Here is a 23,199-nt window from a genome sequence, read left to right as displayed (position 1 = left end):
AATTTCAGATATAGAATGGCAGACAATCTAGCAAAAGTATTTGTCTATGGCACGTTAAAAAGAGGTACTATTTTAGTAACATAATTAAACGACAGACTAAGTCCACGTAGGGAAGGGTATTGTGGGTAATATACCTTTTATATATTAAAGCAGTGTATGTTACCCCAAAAATTTCTAGGAACTATATCTATTTGGAAGGTGGTGGTAGCCTCTTTCAAAATAGTTAAAAACCTTTCCAGAACCCATGAGAAGCTACAATGTAAAAGAAAATCATATCAGCCCAGTGGTCAGAGAGATCCTTCGATATACACACACATACGGGCGGGTTCATATCGGAATTAGACAAAGAGGGGATATGCAACAGATAAAACTAACTTAAGTAAAATTTCTGACCGAAAAAGAATTTTAAAAAAATTGAGTTTTAGAATGCAACCACTTAAAAATTTATTTCATTTAAAAAATATGCAAAAACGACATTCAAGTCTTATTATCTCAGTTCCTATTAGTGCTAGAGAGCTAAATATTTTTGTGCATTTCCCCAGTTTGATAATGAATTTCCGCCTAAAAGTCTATCAGTCATGTTTCGCTTCCTTACCCTTTTTTTACCAACCTTTTACCAACAACCAGACATACAATTGCATAGCTATTTGGAAATAGAAGTCGAAAATTTATTGAATCAGAAATATGGCTTAAATGACTTAAAAAACACCTTTTTTAGGGCTTATTGAGAATTGTCCAATTTGTAGAGGTTTTTTGAGATTTTCTCAGACTAAAAACGAGATTTTTTGAAGTTGTCAAAAGTTCCTGATTCTTCTCCACAATGCCCTTCCTGGGAGCACCATGAAGCCATAGTTCTGATTCATTAAATTTTTAACACCATTTACAAATAGGTATACAATTGAATGTCTGGTCGTCAGCGGTTTTAAGAATTAGAATTAATTTTAAATCATCCAGAGGTGTATTATACTCATAAAAACCATTTGCAGATCCCCGCTTTGGTCTCAGAAAAAAATGACCAAAATCGACTCACCCTAACACACATACATCCTGTTACCCTTATATAAGGCGAAACTGTCTATTTTGAGATTTTAATTTCAATCAACATGAAAATGAAAGCCAAAAATTACCATCTCCCTTTGGTTGTAATTGAATTTATAATGGATAGTTTCCAGGGATCTAAAGGGATAAGACAATGGAAAATTAATTTATGTACATCCCAGATGATGATACACAACATAAGCCCTTCTGTAGATTACAATTAGTGGTTGAAACGTTTGGAAACTCAACTTAATGAACCAACCAATCAAAATTCAATACATGGACCGAAATGTGTTGAGCAAACGAATAAGAAAAGCTATTTCAAAGCTTTGGGAACTAATTTAATAAACACCAATGTCCACTTCCTCCAAAAATAATTTCCCTGTATGTACAATCTTGAATTAAAGATAATTAACAATCTAAAATAGATCATCAATTTAAATAAATATAGGATAATCCACCCATTGTACTCTGTATAATAGATGGAGGGTGGAGTGGAGACATTGGACTGTTTATTATGCTAGTCCACAAAGTCTTATTATAACCTTTTTTATTCGTTGGCTTGACAACCTTGGATTCTAATATTGAATTTTGATAGGTTAGTTCATTCAGTTGAGGGTCCTATCATAATCATAATCTACAAAAAGGGTAATTTTGTGCATCATCATTGTGGTTGTAACAATATATCACCCGTTGTCTTATCCCCTTAGATCCCAGATATAATAGAATATGTTTTCTTCTTTTAATTGATGTTTATTTTAGGACAACCAAATCACCATTGGTTATCAGATACTGCAAATGGCTATCAGAAATTTCTTGGCATAGCTCAAACATCAAAATCTTTTCCGCTGGTGGTAGCTTCCAGGTGAACAGTTTCCAGGACTTATTTTTGTTAATTGCACTAAAATTACTTGGTGCTTTAATATAAAGTGCCTGCCTCCTTATTAAAAAAAATTTAGAAATATCAATTAGATTTTTTATTCTATGCCTAACCTAACCTGAAAAATAAGGGGAAGGGGAGATATCTGTGCTCCTAAAGGTAATTTGTGTCTAATCACTAATTATTTTGTGTTTCTTTTTCTGAATTTTTACAACTCTTTGTGGACAGAAATTTGGCAGGCAGCTGTAGTTAACACTGCCGAGCCCTCATAATTAAGACTATACCTAAAAAAGAGGATTTTTTTTTGTCCATAAATCGCCTTTTAACACAAATTTAATTATAAATCATGATTTTTTTAGATACAACATTCCATATCTGCTTGACAAAGAAGGTTCTGGAAACAGGTATAATCATCAAATCTTAAAAATAAAATCAAACTTTAATTTTAAAGGTTTTGTGTTATTCAAGTAGAATAATTTTACGTCAAAAGCTATTTTGAAAGTAATTGTATATTTGTTTATATATTCTCAAGATTTTGCATTACTTAATATTAACACACAAACATACAGGATGTTTAAAGGGTCCATCCCCTTCATGCGCCAATTCTTAAAAGTTTCTGTCTATCTGTATGACTTTTTAGTATATTGAATAACTCCCTTCCCCTTCCTTTTGTCTACCCTGCACCCTAATGATCACTCCCCCTCCTATAATAACACCGCTCTTGATTTGTGCTAAGACCCCCATAAACCCCCTTGATTTTGGTTTAAGGGAGGTGTCAAAAATGTCGAACCCAGTGCACGCCACTAATTGTATCTAGAGACTAATCTTTTCTATAAAATATACTCGGCGAGGGTGAGGTAATAATGAGGATCTCTTATGAGATTATGTGTCAAGTCATAATGTGCTTTACCTTGGAGCTTGAGTTGACCCTAGTGGCTATACAAATTTACAAAAGTGTCTCATACTCTATGACGACTTAGGTCCAAACCCGGCCTAATCAATCAATACAATATGAATAAAACATAAAATGGATCATATAACTGTTTAGTTAGTACGTGATATTTCATCTTTAGAATTACAAAAGATCAATTTATTTTCCTTATTATCATCAAATTAGTGAGTTTTATAAATGTTGAAATTAACCCAGGAATCTAAAGGGATAGGACAACGGTCGATAAATTGATGTACTTCTCCAGTAATGATAAACAAAATTACTCCGACGAAGATTACAATTAGTTGTTGAAACGTTTGGATAGTAACCTAATGAACCAACCAATCAAAATTTGAATAAGTCTCTAAAGTGGTTAATCCAACAAAGAAGAAAACGTTATAATAAAACTTCGGGGTCTATTGTAATAAAGAGCTGAATGTCCCCTCTCTCCCTGAATTAACCACAATATTGTTTTGATTAATCATTGTTTGCAATAAAATATAAAATTATTTTAATTATCATATAATTAGAGGTTATATAAAACAAGAACAATAAGTACCCAAATCAAAGGAATTTTTAATTAATTGAAATTTAACATATTTTTCTCGTATTCATTCGAATCCGGTGGATAGGAACCGGTTCTCATCCATACGAAAAAACTATGTCTAGCATCGTATTATATCCAGTTTTCTACGAATATAGAAATGTACAATCATAGGCGTCCAAGGGGGGGGGGGGTAATGGGGCGATTACCCCCCCCCCCCCATTTAAAATTTACCCCTACCCTGGGGGTGCCGTAGGCACCCCTAACCATTTAGGAGGGGGTATTTACCCCCCCAAAATAGAAAATCTTTAACAAAAAAAAATTTTTGCGCGCTTCGCGCGCATTTTTAATACTAAATTTTTGATAAAATTTAACTTACCCCCCCCAAAAGTTTTACCCCGGGGGTAAATTTTGGGGGGGGTAAACAAATTTTACCCCTGCCAAAAAAATTTGCGGCGCGCTTCGCGCACCATTTTACCCCCCCCAAAACCGAATCACCCCCCCCTTAAAAAATTTTTACCCCCCCCAAAATAAAAAGCTTGGACGCCCCTGTGTACAATCATAAGATTAAAACCAGTTTTTTTAGCCGGTGCCTCCGGCACCTCGGGGCTAAAAAAACTAGTTTTAATCTTTTAATTGTACATTCTATATCCGCGGAAAGCCGTTTATAATACGATACGAGAAATAACTATTTTTGTATTTTTTAACACACAAAGCGTGTTCTATAAAGCTTCTATGTTCCCCCATACTGTAATATCTCTGTAATGCATTACACATAAAACGCTATTAGAGTAATTGATATTAAAGTTCTGTAGAGTCAAACCTAATAGAGTATATTGTGCATATGTCAGATAAACTTTTTTTCTGAATTTTTAAATATTTAAAATTGTTGGATTAAGGGATTAGCCATATAATGATCTAATAAAATCCCCTCCCTTTTCATAAAGAAATTCTACCTTCGACAGCGAATTATTTAAAACCCAATTATCTTAACCCTTTATACGTGTAACAATGAGCTTACAGTTTACAATTGACTTTCTCTGTCGGTCATGTTCCATAATAAGTTTTCTCGTATTCATTCGAATCCGGTGGATAGGAACCGGTTCTCATCCATACGAAAAAACTATGTCTAGCATCGTATTATATCCAGTTTTCTACGAATATAGAAATGTACAATCAGTTTTTTTAGCCGGTGCCTTCGGCACCTCGGGGCTAAAAAAACTAGATTTAATCTTATAATTGTACATTCTATATCCGCGGAAATCCGTTTATAATACGATGCGAGAAATAACTATTCCTGATTATATCCTTTCTCTCTATTTTCCATACAACTGACTTTGACCGTTCGTCCAATCAAGACTTTTTTTTGCTCCGTTACTCAACACGTAGCGCATCCGCTCGTCGTCGGGAAGGCGATAGGTTCGAATCTCGGTCCGACACCGCGTCATAACTACAGACGTTTAAAATGGTTCCTACTGCTGCTATGTCAGGTGCGCGACATAAATAGTAAGAGTAGGGGGAATGCCTTGGCCCAAAACAGGCGCAACTCACTACCATGCACAGTAAGGACTTCTCAGACAAAGGTCGTGCAATCAAAGGGTTGGTTGTCTGATGGGCATATGGACGCTTTACACCGCAATCATAGGGCTTAGGGCTGACAACCCTATCCCATATCCATTAAAAGCCAAATTGTTACAGAAACACTGACAAATTGTCAGCGGCCTATGCTCCCCCTGTGGAGTGAAAAGGGCTTGTTACTGTTTTTACTTTTGGATGTTGTCTTTCTAGTTTACTTTTAATTTATTTCTATATGCAGGCTTTCATTTTAATTGCATGTAATGACAATGGTTTTATTGTTACTTGGATATTGCACCAGATTTTCATGTTCTCTAATAAAGTGAAACTAGCATCGGGCTAAAATAACGATTTTCTCTACCCAACCCTTCTTCTCCTACAAGATGAACGAACTAACCATTAAATGAGTTTTGTGATATTAACCTTTATTGCTGACCAATTTTCCCATTTCATTATAATTTATATCCACGTAAATTCTATATCCATTGCACATAGGGGCAACAAGGGGCATCAATTCACCACCCCCAAATCAAGTTTTAAACATTCTATGAGTATTATCATACCCAATGTACATCAGATTTCAAAGGAATCGTAAAAATACGCTTTTCAAGTAAGCATTCTAATGCATGGAAGTCAAGAAATGCAAAAATTTTCTTACAGAAAAAGGCATACTTTTTGTGTTTCACCAACAATTTTAAAAGTATTATAAAATCTCTTAGAATTAACGTAATTAGACAAAATAACTTTTGATGAGTCATGCATTACATATATTTTGACAGTATAAAAGAAAAAAACACAAATTAAAGAAATTAGTCCTAAATAATTCTAGTTGAAGTCAAGATTTTAGTTTATTTTTGTTTGTTTTAAAATCAACATTTAAGTAGACAGTATCAGGAAACATGTTTTCACTGGTTGCCACCGACTAAAAAAACGATATTTGATTGCCCAAAGACATATTATAATCGCCTGTACTGGTTTCATTTACCCCCCCGCGCCCCCGTAGGGGTTTTTAGCCCGTTTTCTAAAGGTGGGTGCAAGAAAAGATTGTAAGAAAAAGCTTTTAAATGCGCTTTTAAAGTCAACTGTAAGATGTAATACATATAAATAAAAGACGCAAAAACATAGTTATGAGAAATATTTATTTGATCAGACTTTGAATATAAGTTGATAATGAATATTTTCAAGTTCTATTGACTAAATGATGGGGAGGGGAGGGAAGGGGGGGTGCTAAACCTAAATCTAAACCTCTTTATGTTTGATGTTTTAATGTAACTAAATAAGCGTTTCTATGGATTATTACAAATATCAGGGATCTAAAGGGAGAAGACAAATGTCAATAAATTGATGTACATCCCCAATGATAATACACAAAATTACCCCTTGTGTAGATCAAAGTTAGTAGTTAAAATGTTTGAACACACAACTGTAAAACTTTGGGGACTAGTGTTATAAACAGCCCAATGTCCCCTCCCTCACTGCGGAAAGGTAAAGCTAACATTCAAATAACGTAGTGTTCTTATAATCATTTTAAATATGAATTAGCAAGTAGTTTATCTATCTGTCTATTGGTAATGCTTTGTTTTTAAGTTTTGTAGTTACATGGTCTTCATGTTTAGCGTCTTCAGTTTTATTTAGAAAGGGAGGGGACATTACACTAGTCCCTAAACTTCAAAGTCTTATAATAACGTTTTTGTATTCGTTGGCATAACAACTTTAGGAAATTTGCTTGATTTTTTATTGGTTGGTTCATTAAGATGAGTATCAAAACTTTTCAACCACTAATTGTCATCTACAGACAATCAATTTTGTAAAATAATTTATTATTTAATGTATCTACATATATTGGGGATGTACAAGTACATACATTAATCGGTTATTGTTTTGTTCCTTAGATCCCTGGATGTTAATCTATAATACAAAGTAGCTTGATGTATGTTTGTCTGTCCGTCCGTACCAATAGATCTCGGTAACCACAAAACCGATTAGATTCTACTCTTCAGGGAATATATCTACTGGTCCTTTATAACAAGCTGATTTTTTACTTTTATGACAACAAATAATGGTTTTGAATGTTAAAAATATCCTATTCATCTGATTTACTGAATACTCAGTACTTATTCTTAGTACATTAAGGTATAGTGTTATAAGCGAAGCATCTCTATAATCAAGCCCTAAAGACGTCAGTATGTCCTTAAACAGTAACATGTATTTAATCAGTTTTAATTACAATCTTTTATATACATGCATTAATATTCAGTTCTTACACTTCACAAGTGTTAATGTTCGTTTGTCCTTCCATTTCAGAGATTCGCTTCTATGGATGTTGTCATCCTTGTTTAATTACCTCTTGGAGCAAAGCCCATAGAGGCTAGGGGCGAAGCCGCTAGTATACATATAAACAGTAAACAAGAATCATAATATCATTATAAATATAGATATTAGCTAATAAAAATCTATGTCAATAATGCCCACATTTATAATGGATTTATTATTAAGTGAAACTTGTAGCTTATTAAAATAAGAATCCCCATCCACCCCCTTTACACCATCCTCTCCCCTTCTACTGAAATGAATTCTATGACCCCAAATTTGACACTTTAAACACTTTGATGGATAGTTAGATGGATAGGTAGATGAATAGATATATCGATAGATAGATGGATGAGTAAATGGATAGACAGATGGATAGATAGATGGATAGACAGATGGATAGATAGATGGATAGATAGATGGATAGATAGATGGATGGATAGATGGATAGTTGATGGATAGATAGATAAATAGTTGATGGATAGATAGATGGATCGATAGATGGATAGATAGATAGATAGACAGATGGATAGAAAGATGGATAGATAGATAGATGGATAGATAGATGGATAGATAGATGGATAGATAAATATATAGATAGATGGATAGATAGATGGATAGATAAATGGATAGATAGATGGATAGATAGATGGATAGATAGATGGATAGACAGATGGATAGATAGATGGATAGATAGATGGATAGATAGATGGATGAGTAAATGGATAGACAGATGGATAGATAGATGGATAGACAGATGGATATATAGATGGATAGATAGATGGATAGATAGATGGATGGATAGATGGATAGTTGATGGATAGATAGATAAATAGTTGATGGATAGATAGATGGATCGATAGATGGATAGATAGATAGATAGACAGATGGATAGAAAGATGGATAGATAGATAGATGGATAGATAGATGGATAGATAGATGGATAGATAGATGGATAGATAGATGGATAGATAGATGGATAGATAGATGGATAGATAGATGGATAGATAGATGGATAGATAGATGGATAGATAGATGGATAGACAGATGGATAGATAGATGGATAGATAGATGGATTGATAGATGATGAGTAAATGGATAGACAGATGGATAGATAGATGGATAGACAGATGGATAGATAGATGAATAGATAGATGGATAGATAGATGGATGGATAGATGGATAGTTGATGGATAGATAGATAAATAGTTGATGGATAGATAGATGGATCAATAGATGGATCGATAGATGGATAGATAGATAGATAGACAGATGGATAGAAAGATGGATAGATAGAAGAATAGATGGATGGATAGATAGATGGATAGATAGATGGATAGACAGATGGATAGATAGATGGATATATAGATGGATAGATAGATGGATAGATAGATGAATAGATAGACGGATGGATAGAGAGATTAATAGACGGATGGATAGAGAGATTAATAGATAGATGGATAGGGTAAAGGGGGGCTATTTTCGTGGGGTGTTATTCCGGTAATTTTCTATCTACCTTCATTAAATGACCTTTATCTCCATGTTCCTTTCAAATGACAGAAAAAAACATAAAAGCAAATTTGTTCGTTGTTAAGTTGCCTACAAAAAAGTATAAAATGAAATTTTTGTGGGATGAATTTTAAGGGTACTAAATAATTAAATCCTCTTTTTGCTTGATTTGCCCCAATGTGCATTGTAATGACTCATAAGCATAGCGATCAGGGACAAGGGAATGTCTTTCTGACCAACAATTCTATTAAAATCATTCAATCTCATCACGAAACCTTTAAAAGTTTTGAATGTTATGGATGATTCAACTATTATCAAAAAGGGTTTATAGTAAAGAACATAAGGGTTTAAATTCGCTAAATCTCATCACTAAACCTCAATATTAAATAAGAAATTAGCAGACCATTTTTCAAAACAAACAAAAGAATTCTTACTAAACAATTCAAAAGTAGTATTTTTAATTACTTCCTAAAATTTAAATCTTTAAATTTTTTTCTTTTCCATAATATTTGTAACTGATTAAAGACAAAAAACAAAATATTTTGATAAATTTTTACTTTGATGCATTTTCAAACACTTTTATTAACCCCTTAAAGAAAGTTAAGACAAAAGTTTCATATTGATTCAATGATTAAAATACATTTTACTTTAAAGCTCAAAAATAAAATTCATTGTTCATTACTTATTAAAACAAGGATGACAACATTCATAAGCAAAGCTCTGAAATTGAAGGACAAACATACATTAACTCTAGTAGAGTGTCAGAACTGAATAAACTGAATATTAATGCATATGTCTACAAAATTGTGAGTAAATTTGTTGCAAAACTGATTAAATACATGTTACTGTTTAAGGACATAATGACGTTTTTAGGACTTTATTATAGAGATGCTTCGCTTATAACACTTTACCTTGTTGTAATAGGAATCAGTATTCAAAAAATCTGATGACTAGGATAATTTTAACATACAAAAATTTGTTGTAAAAAAAGTAAAAAATCAGCCTGTTTTAAATGAACGAATGAACTTTCTGGTAACGATTATAGAGTTGCTGCACTTTCTAAGTGGTACCTAACAGCTATAGGAATTAGCATGTAAAGTTTGAATTGATAGGACAATTCTAACCTTTTTAAATTAACAGAAACAGCTAACTGTAACGGAAAGACGTACGGACTTACGGACCGACCATAATTATAGAAAAGCTTCGCTTTAAAAAAATAAATAAACATAAAACATAAAATACTAAATTCTATTTGATGAACACCTTAATAACAAATAAGCATAAAAAATATATATATTGGTGCCTTACCACAAAGTTGCCTATTAAGCACTGATCCCCCTCTTTATTAAGATTATATCTTTTGGTTTCCTTAAAGGACGCCTGCAAGAAATAACACGCTTTAACTGCTAAAAGACTGCAACAAGAAGACCCAATACCCCAAATTATAAGCCTTCAGCTTCAATGACAAAAAAGTTCTAGGCATTTCAAAATAGCATTTTATGTACAATGGAATTTTTGAAAGATTTCCAATGCTCATAAAAGAAAAAACAATATTAAATTACGTTGCCTAGACATAAAATTATAACCTTATCTTTGTTAGAAACTTAGATTGCCTGTAACTGATTACATTTTTACAATAAAAACACCACATTTCATAGTCAAAATCTATGGAAAAAAATTCGATTTAAATTGCATTTTTAAACGAAAATCATAGCGGAAACAAAGGGGTAAACTAATACAAGCTTAGCTGTGATTGGTTGTTAAGCTGATTCAGCCTTCTGATTGGCTACAGTACATTCGGTACAACGCAAGTAAAACTTAATTTTTTTTAATGATTTTGACTATAAAAATGGGTATTTTTATTGTAAAAATATAATTAGTTACTGGAAACCTAAATTTATGACAAAAATAAGCTTATAATTTTGTTTTTAGTCCACGTAGTTTAATTTCAAAGTTTTCAACATGAGCATTACAATTCTTTCAAAATTTCCATTGTACATAAAATGTCATTTTAAAATGCCTAGAACTTTTTTGTTATAGAAGCTGAAGGCTTCAAATTTGGGGTATTTGGTCTACTTGTGGCAGTCTTTCAGCAGTTAAAGCGTGGTATTTCTTGCAGGCTTCCTTTAATGCTATACCAAAAGGACCCCCGCCCCTTTGATCGTTTACAATTTGTTTTAAGTTAATGGTGGGGAAAGGGGGGATTATCTGCTCTACAAGGCACTTTGGGGAAAATTACCCATTTTTAAATTCTGTAATAAGTTTGTAAATTGTTAATATTCGAGAAGATTAGTTGTTTTTATGTTCAAGTATTGCAGGACATGATAAATCATTTTATGATTTCAGGGAAGCTTCTTATTAACATTTCCTATTTTGACACTTCCCTCCAACTTGTTTCGCAATTAGAGGCAAGATGTTGTCAAGAAATACCAAATTAAACCACAACAAATATTATTAAATGTATGATTTGGAACAGCATAGTTATGTAGTTCAGAATTTCATTGTTAGATGTCGTAAAAACTTTTTTTATTTTTAATTTTTAGATGAGATAAATATTTAAACAATTTTAAATATTTTTCAAAGTATTACAGCTATCCACTTTTGGGGATTTTCAATCAATTTTATTCACTATTTAACATATAATTTATGAGCAGTCTATGATCTAGATAAAATATTTAAGGGATGTAAAATCTTTATTTCTGCCTGTCTAATTCAAAATTGAACAGGGAACTAATCTCTGACAATCATTTTTGCATGGCTCTTAGTAAAGTAAGCAAAAACTGATAAAGTAATACTTTAGTTTCTTATGAAATTCTGCCAAAAGTTGCTTAATCTCATCATCTAGTTTTAACTGGAAATCTATGAAATCAGCTCTATAGCATTGTTTGCCAGAATAGCATTCCCTTGTCCCTGATAGCGATTAACATACAAAGAATATATGTATAGTTGCATCGGTGGTGAAAATTATTAGAATATTGTTAATTTCCTCATCATAATTAGGGTTGAAGGAGAGGTTTATGAAGTTGACGAACAAATGCTGTCCAGGTACATTTGATTTTTGAGTTTTATTACTAGTTACAAGCGAAGCGTTTCTATAATTAGTGCATATACATACGTCCGTTATAGATAGCTCTTAATTTATGCATATCATATTTGTCCAGTCGATCAAAATTAGTCATGACAGGTCTTATAACAGTTAGGTACGATTTAGAAAGCGTAGCAACTCTATGATCGTTACTAGAAATTCCATTTGAATCATATTTTTCTGCAACTATTTTGACGTAATTATTTTATTCATCTGATTTTTGGAATAATGATACCTACGACAACAAGGTAAAATGTTATAAGCTAGAAGGAAGTCTTAAAAATGTAAGTATTTCCTGACAATATCCTATATTTTTACAATATTGCAACAAATTTACATACAATTGTGTTAAGACTTCTTAGTAAGTTCTACCTCTCGACTTTGTTAATGTTTGTATGTCCTACCGTTTTACAGTATTGCTTTTATGGAAGTTGTGCTCTTTGTTTCTGTAAATATTATCATTTTCTATCTTACTTACTTAAAATAATTAATTTACCTTTTTAAACTAATAGTTTTCTGTGATTTAAATTTAATTTTACTTCTCAATGAAAATAATTTTTTTTATAAAAGTTAATGAGCTTTTAATATATTTTTCTCTAAAATATAAACTATACCTCACTTTTTAACAGGGAGGAGGGAGACATTGGCTGTTTATTTCATTAGTCCCCAACGTTTCAGAATAAAGTATTCTTACTCGTTTGCTTAACAATTTTAGAGAATTTTATTGAATTTTGATTTGTTAGTTCATTAAGTTGAGTGTCCAAACTTTTCAACCACTAAATGTAATCTACAGAAGGGTTAATTTTGTGTATTTCATAGTCAATATCTTAAAAATAATCTTTTATTATTTTAGATTAGATGTACTTGAAGACCATCCCAAGTAAGTTTGTGCTTTATTTCAAACATTTTTCTTGAACTATGAAACCCCTAACCCATATTCGAAATGTTGATTAATAAAAAGAAACATATTTTAGCTCCCGAGGGAAGCTTGAAACCTTTTTGGCCCTATTACTTAGGGATACTATCCACACCGGTCTTATTCCTTTTATTAGAAAAATTAAAGAGGGAAGTCACCCCCCCAACCATTTTTAATCTTATTTTTAAAAATAATTGATAATATTGGGCAAGGTGGTTCATTTTTTCTACAGAGGTGGATTATTAAAAAAAAAATTTGCCTTACTAATCACTTAAAAATCCTCCAAAATCACATAAAAAATCACAAAAATTTAATAAAATCTTATGTTAATAACCCTTCTATCATTTTGTTTAATTTTTTGTAGATTTTTAATGTGATTTTGGTGGATTTCTCACGAAAACAATTTTGCCCCACTAATCGATTAGTGGGGCAAATTTTTTAAAGAATCCACCTCAGGTGATTTCTCTTTGAATGGTGGTGGTAACCTCCCCCAAAATAGTGAAATAGAAAACGATATCGATTCAGACGTTCCATCCAGCGAGAACCATCGGTACAGACAGACATACATCCTGTTACTTCTATGTAAGGATAATTAAATTCGTTTTTATTTAAACTTTTTAATAAACCACATAAAAAGGCCTGCACATTACCAATATTAAGCTCTCCTTGAGTCCCAATCAATTAGTTAAGCGAAACAAACAGACCAAACCCCAAAAACCTAATCCTTTAAAAGTACATTGAAAAATCTAAATTGTATTTTAATTACTTGGAAACTATTTGTGTAAATTGAAAACATGAAATTGCTGAAATTTTGTTTACAGAGAGATAAAAGGGATAGAAAATGGTAAAATAATTATTATTTAAACAAAAATGATTGATTGATTGTGTTTCTTCTTTTTAAAGATTCATATTAAATAATAATCATTTTGAAGAAAATCCGTATTTTTGCATGTAAGGGTAGGTTAAGTAAGGATTAAAATACTTGTAAGAATAGAGCTCTACAGGGAAAGGAAACTGTAATTGTTTTTTTTTTAATTGGCATATTCTTAATTTCCCTGAATAATTTTGTGTAGACTCTTGCAATAAAGTTATGTAAGAGAGCATTTTACAGAAACTTATGATATTGTTTTACAGACCTAGGTCAAAATATACAAATTTACATACTCTATTCATAATGGTCAATAAACTCAATTTACAAAAGTAACAGGATATCTGTTTTTTGTCTGTCTGTTTCTTGGCCTGTAATTAAAGATCTCACTAACTGATCAACCGAAATTGCTAATATTTAAATTAAAGATTCTTGTATGCCCTAAGAAGTTATTTTATCTCTTTTGGGAGAAGTATCATACCTTCCTAACAGATATCGCCTCTAGGAAAATACCCCTCACCCTTTTTAAACATTTTATTTTGTTCTACTTTTATAATTGAAATTTTCAAGTATGATCTTAATTCTACTCTACATACCTAATTCAATTTAGATATTATACGAGAAGAGTGGAAGAAGTACAGCTAGAGAATGATTCCACTGCCCTGAAAGTTTGGATCTATCTCTTTCCTAAGTAAGTGGTTAATCCTTAATAAATGTAACAGGATATCTTTCTGTATGACTGTTAAAACCTCGAAGACGGCTGTTTTACATTGGTTTAGGAAGGGTTTTAGGCTATTAAGCAGGAAAGCAAGATTCTTCCATCCCATCTCAATTTTTTTTTATTGAAAACAAATATTAATGTTAAGTAGGCCCTACCAACAAGCTTGAAAAGGCTAGGGTCGAAGCCACTAGTACGAAAGATACCTAGCTGTCGCTTTTTTTTATATTACCATGATCAAAGATGTTGTTATTAAATTTTTAATGAGACATTATTAGTGAGTAAATTAAAGAAGGTATATCAACTATTTTTTTTAAAGCTAGCCGGTTCTTTTAGTAAGTAGTAGATGTAAAATTTTTCATAGAATTCAGATATGCAATCGGTTTTTTTGTAGACCTCTTATTTTTTAAGTAATTTAAGTTTAAAAAAAAATTAAGTCGATTTTAAGGTACTAAAATGCAACAAAAAAAAGAAAGAAAATGGTCATTATGAACAAAAATAGTAAGATCTTTAATTTGACACCTTACTTTTTCAATTCTGTCAGGTAATTATTGAAAAAATCGATTTTTTAAACCCACGAGAATAAAAACTTTGAACTTAATTTTATTATTTCACAGGTAAAAAAATATGGGTTCATATATACCTTTAGAATCAGAAAAATATTACGAATCCATTGTAAGCAAAATTGAAAAAAAAAGTTTACAATATAGTATATAAACTACAATAAAAGGAATTATATGAAAATATCATATTATATTGTACAGGCAACATCTTAATTCTTGAATTGAGTATAAAAATGGGAAGGGGGTAAAGAGGGGGTAAAGAGGGGGTAAAAAAGGGAAGACGATAGTGTTGCCTGAACAAAAAATATAATTGGCCATTTGTTTATTTTTTTATTTTTTACTTTTTTTCAATTTTGCTTACAATGGATTGGTAATATTTTTCTGATTCTAAAGGTATATATGAACCCATGTTTTTTATGTCTGTTTGAGAAAATATTTAGGTCTAAAGTTTTTATTAACCCGAGGTTAAAAAAATAGATTTTTTCAATAATTACTCAACAGAATTTTAAAAGTAAGGTGTCAAATTAAAGATCTTACTATTTTTGTTCTTACTGGCCATTTTCTTCTTTTATTTTGTTGCGTTTTAGTACCTTAAAACCGACTTAATTATCTTTTTAAAAAACTTAAATTACTTAAAAAATAAGAGGTCTACAAAAAAAACGATTGCATATCTGAATTCTATGAAAAATTTTACATCTACTACTTACTAAAAGAACCGGCTAGCTATAAAAAAAAAGTTGATACACCTTCTTTGGAAAGAACAATTATATTCATGAGCAACGCAGCAACAATTGACAAACAGTAGTTTTGATCACCAAAGTGATCACAGTTCTAATGTAAGAGTAATAAGATTTTAGGTAATTTTTTCTTTGTTGAAAATTATAATAGAGGTGACATTTAAATTAATCACTGTTTTTTTTAGATATTTAGAAAAATATGTTATAGAATGTTATAAGATCCGTTACTATACAAAGACAAAGTGACGTACATGATCCTACCCTAATTATAGAAAAGCAGCTCTATTAAATATCATCTTAGTGCACATTATATAAGATTAATATCATCTTTTGAACTTAAATTAAAAAGCTCCTTCCATCATTTTCCAGTAATTGTTTGAAATTTTTATTTTTTTAGTTGCACAGCTAATTTATAACTAAATTTTGTTAAAATATTTGTAAGTTTACATTATTCATAACACTTTTTACTCAGCTGCTATTTAAAATAGGTGTCTGTTTTTTTCTAAAGATTTCAACATATGACATTTTACTTTTAAATTTACATTTTAAGCTAAAATAAAATAGAATAAGAAAAGTAGATTTTATAATGTTCGAAAATGTAAATATAACCAAATTGAGCTTGTTTATGCAGTTTTTTTTTGAATATTGTTTTATGTGAATTTGCTTGTGTTTTCTTTTCTTTTAACTTTAATGTTTAAAATATTCAACTCTTTTATAACAATACAAGGTAAAATATAAATAAAAGTAAAAAAAAACAGCAACTACTTACTTCAAACAAAAATAGTTTTCATGAAATCTAATGCCATTTTGAACTGAAAAATAAAGTTTTCGTCTTTTTAAGCATGACCAACAGACAGCAGGACAAAAAATATATTTTCTTAGAAACGAAGATACACACAGACACACACACACACCGACAAACCTTTTGGGTACCTGTATAGAATAAGTCCCTAAGGCAATAGAAATGACGAGAAGGCATTAATTTTTTTTGAATTGGTGGAAGAAGTGAACACTAGATGCCCTTTATTCAAAAAGCCATCCAAATGTAATTTTGAACCATTAAACTTTTGAAAACTATAAAAGGCACCTAGTTGAGTTTTGATAGTTTCACAGTTACTTCCGGTTAGTTTAAAATAAATTAGCTTTGTAATGATCGTAGAAATTAAAATTTTGAATTTTTTTTACTTTTCAGAACTATACTAAACTGTAAAAAGTATCAACTAAATATAAAATATTTAAAAAAATATCAAATATTTATTTTATTTCAGGTTTAAACCAGAACTTCTAGGCATAGGCTTATTTTGAAATTGACAATTCCTTTCTTTTTTTCCTAGTTTCTGTTTGTACCTGACAAGAATGTACTTAATCATTCAAATACCAACAAAGAAATTAATTTAAAAAATAATCACGAAACCTATACGTAATTTTCAGCTGTCTTTTGGGTCCATTCGTAGTAGAATTGATGACCTTTTCAACTGCCCCCAAAATATTATTTTAGATTTATTTCGCTAGTTGCCTATACCTTTTTGCTGATTCAAATATTAATACTGTACAGTATAAAACTTCCTTGATAACCAAGAAAGAAGAGCGCAATGGCTTGTTAATTACACTTGTACCTAAAGTTTCAGGATCAAAATATTTTGGTAATTTTACTGAATTTTGATTGGTTTGTTCAACACCAGTAGTGTCCAAACGTTTCAACCAATAATCTTAATCTTAAGAAGGGGCAATCTTGTTTATTATCATTGGCATGATTAACAATTTATTGTCAATTGTCTTATCCCTTTAGATCCCTCATGTAAACTGGTAGAGTATTATATTTTATTGATATTAATCTTTAGGATTATTCAGTAAAATAACTATTGAATGGTTAATTAAACATATTTAGTAATTAAACTTATCAAATATTTGTTATAAGATTAATTATCTAAATATACACTAGACACATTTAATTGAATTTACATTAGAGTAAAACACTAGTGGGGGAAAGGGTCAAATAACTGTAAGTCCCCTTCCCAAGGACCCGGTGCCGACTTTCAATTCGGTCTTTGAAAATCCACCAATGGCGTTGGGAATATTGTTACAGCCAAGTTGCTACAAAAGTGCAGAAAGCAATATATAGCAGACAAAAAAGGTCCTTAACAGGGGGATCCAGGTTATACATCTATTCTATAAATTTATTTAATTCATTAAAGAGATTGTTCTAATTAAGAAAAGAAAATATGTTAATAAAAAATACAAGAAATCTAAAGAAAAGCTTAGCTTAGAAAAGCTTATAACGACAAACATACATTTGTCTTAAAGTTTAATATATTTCTAATTTAAATTCTTTTAAAGAAACTTTATAATTGAATTAATATTACATTTTACAGAAAATCTCTTAAATACACATTTTAAAACTTATTGGTAAATCAAATCATAGAACAGCTTGACTTTTTTGGAAGAGTGAGACTTATCTAATTAGACCATATCACTACAATACATTGTCAAAACTTTTTATTGAAAACAGGTGTTCGTGCCCAAGATTTTGTCAGAGGAGGGGGAGATTTAAAAAACAAACCGAATATTTTGAAAGACCCACCAATGAATCAAAATTTTGGTTGGTTTTATAGAATAGATGTTTTTAAGGTGTTTAAAATCATCATCTAGAGAGTATTAATTGGATACTATGGGGATTTAAATATTTAATTTAACGAGTTACATTAGATTAACAGGCTGATTTTAATTCTACCTAGCCCTATATCTAAAGATATAAAAGCATTTTTAATGTATAAATTTTGTTTTCAGCAAGCTTTTGATATCTTAAAACAGCTGTATTTAATCACAACAACTGAATTAATTCGAAAAAAAATATTTTGTAATTTCCGCTGATTATATGGGGGTCTATATTAAGGTAGCTTAAAAGGTTTTCCTGCGCGAAGCGCACTGAAACATTTCTACAATAGGGTCTTTCACTTTTTTGATTTTATAAATTGTGTTTCAACACCCATATTTGCACGTCCCTGGATATACATAATTTAATTATGATACAATGTTGACAGCTCAGAGAAGAAAACTATTATTTGATAAGTTCTTTGTTCTCAAATTTTATACAATCTTAACATATTAAATCATTTTTACAATGAACCACAGATGAATAATTAAAAACTTAAAAAGCTAATATGCTCTTAAAACCCATTTTAAGACTATTTAAAACCTTTTTTTATATAAAAGGGTGGATATTTGTAAAGAAATAAAATTTCTGTATTTAGCTGGCATTGTAAATAAATCCCTTAATATCACTAATTTATCAGGAAGCCTATTTAATTTTTTATATAAATTGCTTATTTCTATATCTTACTCGGACGTAGTAACATTTGTAGATATCTAATTTATAGAGTAGCTGCATACCAAATAATCTAATATTATTGATTGTCATTATTTTCATTCTATTTTAAATTTGTCTATGAAGATTGCAGAAAAAATTTGCTCTAAAAGCTTTTTTCAGACATTAATTATACTATTATCAATGTCTGCATTGAAACATAAAAATTAGAATTTCAAATTTGAACTCTTATGAACAATTTTCTTACTGTCTTATTTTTATGAATAAAGGTACTAAGAAAGAGAGGGAATGTCTGATTGAGCCAATAGGAGAATCGCATCGGTACATACATTTAATTTCATTGGTTGAAATTTTGTACACATCTTGTTACGAATGCATGTTTTTTTTCATTTCATACATAGATAAAAGTCAGCTGTAAACAGTATACTTTCTTAGTAGAAAGCTTTGCGGAATCAGAATTAATTGCCCAAAAATTTCGTCTAAATTTGAAAGCTTCGAAACGAGGTGGATTCTTTAAAAAAAGTTAGGCTGGCTACTCGCTGGTGAGGCAAAATTATTTTTGTGAAAAATCCTCCAAAATCGAATAAAAAAATTTACAAAAATTAAATAAAATCTTAAAAGGGTTATTAACATATGATTTTGTTTAATTTTGTAGATTTTTAATGTGCTTTTGGATGATTTTTCACAAAAATAATTTTGCCTCACTATCGAGTAGCGAGTCTATAATTTTTTAAGAATCCACATCAGCTTGAGTCGAAAGTAAACAATACTTTTGTCTGCTAGAAATGTTCCTTCTTAGATTTGATGAAAAAAGGGTTCAGAATATGCTTCTATTCTTCTATTTCTATTTTTTTATGTCGTTACATTCAGGGGATTTGTTTATAAAACTAATTTTTATACAAACTAACATTTTTGAATTTCACCAATTTAAAGATTTTCCAAAATGCATTTCGAGCATTACCACCCCATCCCCCCCCCCTGATATTCTCGAAATAAATTTAAAAAATAATATTGGGTGGATAACCCTGCGGGATTACCCAGAACCCATTATAATCTTAGCTAGCCTGAACTATAGTTATGAACTATCAAAGACAAAAAAAAGGGGGGGGGGGGGTGTTCAACAATGCACTTTAAGGGAAAGATTTTCATAAAAATAAGCCACGAAACTGGTGTAGAGAAACCTATGCTGACAAGTTATAATAACAACAACCTTCCAGAGGTAAATATTTTACAGTGGTGCTAAGAATTCAAACAATTCCGTTGGATTAGTACCGGTTCTGAGCCATGTTGTATTAGTACCGGTTCTGAGCCATGTTGGATTAGTACCGTGTTGAAAATTTTGTATATATTGTATGTATCATATTATAGACTAATATTTAAATTTTCATTTTACAATCATCGGAAAGATGTCTATAATACGAAACGATGAATAACTATTATATTCAGATGTCATGAAACAAGTCTTGTTATATCTATAGGTCTCTCAGATAACTTAAAGTGTTTAGGCTATGATGGGGGCTCGAGGGGGACATACTTCAACTTTAGGCAAAAAATCCTAGCTCGGGTTTGAGTAAAAATATTTCATTTTATAAGAAAAAAAAGGAAAAATAGGTTTGATATATCCCCATAAAATAGCCTAAATCTTTCTCTCGACCAATACAAAGCTTTGCTGGTTAAAATGTTGAGTGTCGAATACAAAAGCATTAGATTGTGTAAGATTGGCGTAATCTATAACCATTTTCATAAATATTTTGAAAATGTTCTCTCCATGATTTTCCATAGCTGATAAAAATTAAATCTTTATGTATTTTTTTCAGAATTTGAAGTATGTTATCAGGTCAGAACGAATAGAACAGGAAATTTGAAAAGAACAAATCAATAAATTCATTAGAGATTTTTAGAAAAAAATCCTTTTAGGGCTTTAACAGAGACAACTGCGTCCAAAGGCAGCTCATATGTACTGTAAAAATTTCTTTCTGTAAACCATAAATTCGCAAATACTTTAGAATTACCGACAGACTCTAAGGTTTGTGACAAGGATGTCCAAACTTTATGGAGATGGGAGGTGGGAGGGGATGACTGTTTAGAAAGAAGCACAAATATTTTCTAGCTAGGATTTCGTTGGTAATACCGACCACCCCCTTCCCAAAAATCATGCCTATTGCACCCATAACATAATTTTTAGTATTAGTAGCGAAGCTACTCTATGATTCGAAATGTCCGTCCGTCCGTCTGAGACAAAAAGGGGGAAACGTGATTTTCTCAGCTCCTATAAAAGAAGGAGAGCTGAAATTTTTAGGTATTCATTTTTTTAACATTTTTCATATTTTCACCAAGATTCATCAATTGGTTGAGGTGCTAGATCGATTCCTACATTTTTAAGTTTTCATGATTTTCTCAACTCCTATTCAAGATAGTCTGCGGAAATTTTCAGGGATTGAATGCTTTCATATTCTGCATACTTTAATCAAGTTTTATCAAGATTTGCTTATTGGTTGGGGTGCTAGATCGATTCCTAGATTTTTAAGTTTTCATGATTTATTTACTCATATTTAAGATAGACGGCTGATATTTTACGGGATTAAAAAAGTTAAAAATTTACATATCCCTACAAAGTTTCATTAAGATTTGCTTATTGGTTGAGGTGCTAGATCAATTCATATATTTTCAAGTTATAAATCTTATGAGGTTTCGTGGGGATGAAACTGCTCCATAGTTTATTCGGGCTGGACATCCACCCATAATTTTTGTGCTTCGCTACTTATGGATGTTGTCATCCTTGTTTTTTTTAAACTTAAGGGATTGATATAGTCATCTATCTTTTAAATATTCTTAGCTTGTTTGAGAATTACACACATTTTCAAAAACTAACTTTTACATTGTTATTTTTATTGATTTGTTCTTTAAATATTCTAGAATTATTTTGGTGATGTTATGTCGACATGATCCACTCATGGTCTTTTTGCAGTAAGTAGTAATCATGCATTCATGCAGGGAGCACTCTGTTAATATACTATACATGATGTTTTATTCTAATGATAATTAAAACATAAGGTATGACTGACTCTAAAACGGTAGACAATAATTTTAAAAGAAGATAATTATTAAAATAAAATGCTTAGAACTTTTCAAAGATATAGGGTTAGCACTATTAATTTATGAGTTATTTAGATGCTATGCTCATACCTTTGTACCTTAACATCACAGGAATCATTTTTTCATTTTTAGTTTCATGTCACAGTTTAAATGTTAACATTTAGTCCTGCTTATGTGCAAATATTAATCTTATTCATTCATCAAACACTTTGATAAAGTTAAATTGAATAAAATTGTCAAAAACCACTTTATTTCAATGTAAGGATTAAATACTCTTAGAGTAAGTATTTTTCGCGCATTAATGTGCTCTATGAGACTAATTGAGTAAAGACTATTCCAAATAAATCGAAGGCCTACTTTTATCGGTTGAAATTTTGTGCGAACCTAATACTTACGTTGTGCTGCAAACAGCCTTTAAATGGCAAAGAGTTTTGGAGATTTAGATCCCGGGACCAATTTACCGTGAATTGTACCAGATCCAATTATTCTTTCTTTTATTTCAGCGATGATATTTCGGACCCAGAAGAAGTTGATTGATAAAATAGAATAATAATAAAATAATTGTAAATGTTTTCTACATTTTTATTTCTGAATAAATGATTTTTAGATTATCTTTCTAACATCTAATTCTTTTCGTTCGGTAGCTCGTTAAACTAATTTATTTTTTGTCTATAAACTGCTAGTCTATATATTCAATAAGATTTTGTAAAATATAGGAACTAAATATTCAGATAATTATTATTGGTTGCACCCATAGCCAATAAAATAGCCTAAAACCATCCTGAGATATATATGTGAAGCTCTCTTATAAGGAGAACCCAATCGGTTCAGTGAATAGCATGATCTTAACTCACATTAGTCTGTATATAATAGGATATAAATGAAAGTATTCTATGTTATGATATTATTTCCATGCTAAGTACATTCATGCAAAGAGTAAGGGACATTGGACTGTTTATTATAAGTTTCAACCACTAATTGTAATCTACGGAAAGGGTAGTTTTGTGTATCGTCATTGGGGATGTACATAAATTTAGTCGCCATTGTCTTATCCCTTTAGATCCCTGACATTTATGTATTTATAAGGTGTATTTTGGTTTACTA

General features: G+C 30.8%; 1 protein-coding gene across 4 annotated transcripts; it reads left to right on the top strand.

Moving 5' to 3' along the window:
• Nucleotides 1–11: 11 nt before the first annotated feature.
• On the top strand, nucleotides 12–22,709 carry LOC145325227 (putative gamma-glutamylcyclotransferase CG2811). Of its 4 annotated transcripts, none has more exons than XM_080168145.1 (11): nucleotides 12–64; nucleotides 1,801–1,903; nucleotides 2,278–2,322; nucleotides 11,788–11,832; nucleotides 12,726–12,752; nucleotides 14,267–14,347; nucleotides 16,943–16,962; nucleotides 20,175–20,218; nucleotides 20,817–20,855; nucleotides 21,916–21,966; nucleotides 22,599–22,709. In XM_080168145.1, exons 1-10 carry the CDS (start codon nucleotides 16–18, stop codon nucleotides 21,943–21,945), a joined length of 483 nt encoding a protein of 160 aa, XP_080024271.1. In that variant the 5' UTR covers nucleotides 12–15; the 3' UTR covers nucleotides 21,946–21,966; nucleotides 22,599–22,709. The 4 variants fall into 4 exon arrangements, with proteins under 4 accessions (XP_080024271.1, XP_080024270.1, XP_080024273.1 ...); XM_080168144.1 differs by having other exon boundaries at nucleotides 16,943–16,968; XM_080168147.1 differs by lacking the exon at nucleotides 21,916–21,966 and having other exon boundaries at nucleotides 20,817–20,836.
• The last annotated feature ends 490 nt before the right edge of the window (nucleotides 22,710–23,199 follow it).

The sequence above is a fragment of the Acartia tonsa genome, chromosome 7 (assembly GCF_053477335.1).
Source record: "Acartia tonsa isolate MP-2025a chromosome 7, ASM5347733v1, whole genome shotgun sequence".
In the NCBI taxonomy this organism is placed as follows: Eukaryota; Metazoa; Arthropoda; class Copepoda; order Calanoida; family Acartiidae; genus Acartia; species Acartia tonsa.
The sequence above is the reverse complement of the archived record's forward strand: the minus strand, read 5'-3'. Positions and strand labels throughout refer to the sequence as shown.

What these genes read in the sequence shown, in the direction of transcription:
- LOC145325227 (XM_080168144.1), top strand. Translation starts at nt 16, where the DNA reads ATGGCAGACAATCTAGCAAAAGTATTTGTCTATGGCACGTTAAAAAGA. An exon ending in TGGATCTATCTCTTTCCTAA is followed by an intron (nt 14,348 to 16,942) that starts GTAAGTGGTTAA and finishes ATTTTATTTCAG; the next exon opens with GTTTAAACCAGAACTTCTAG. An exon ending in GGTCAGAACGAATAGAACAG is followed by an intron (nt 20,856 to 21,915) that starts GAAATTTGAAAA and finishes TAAATATTCTAG; the next exon opens with AATTATTTTGGTGATGTTAT.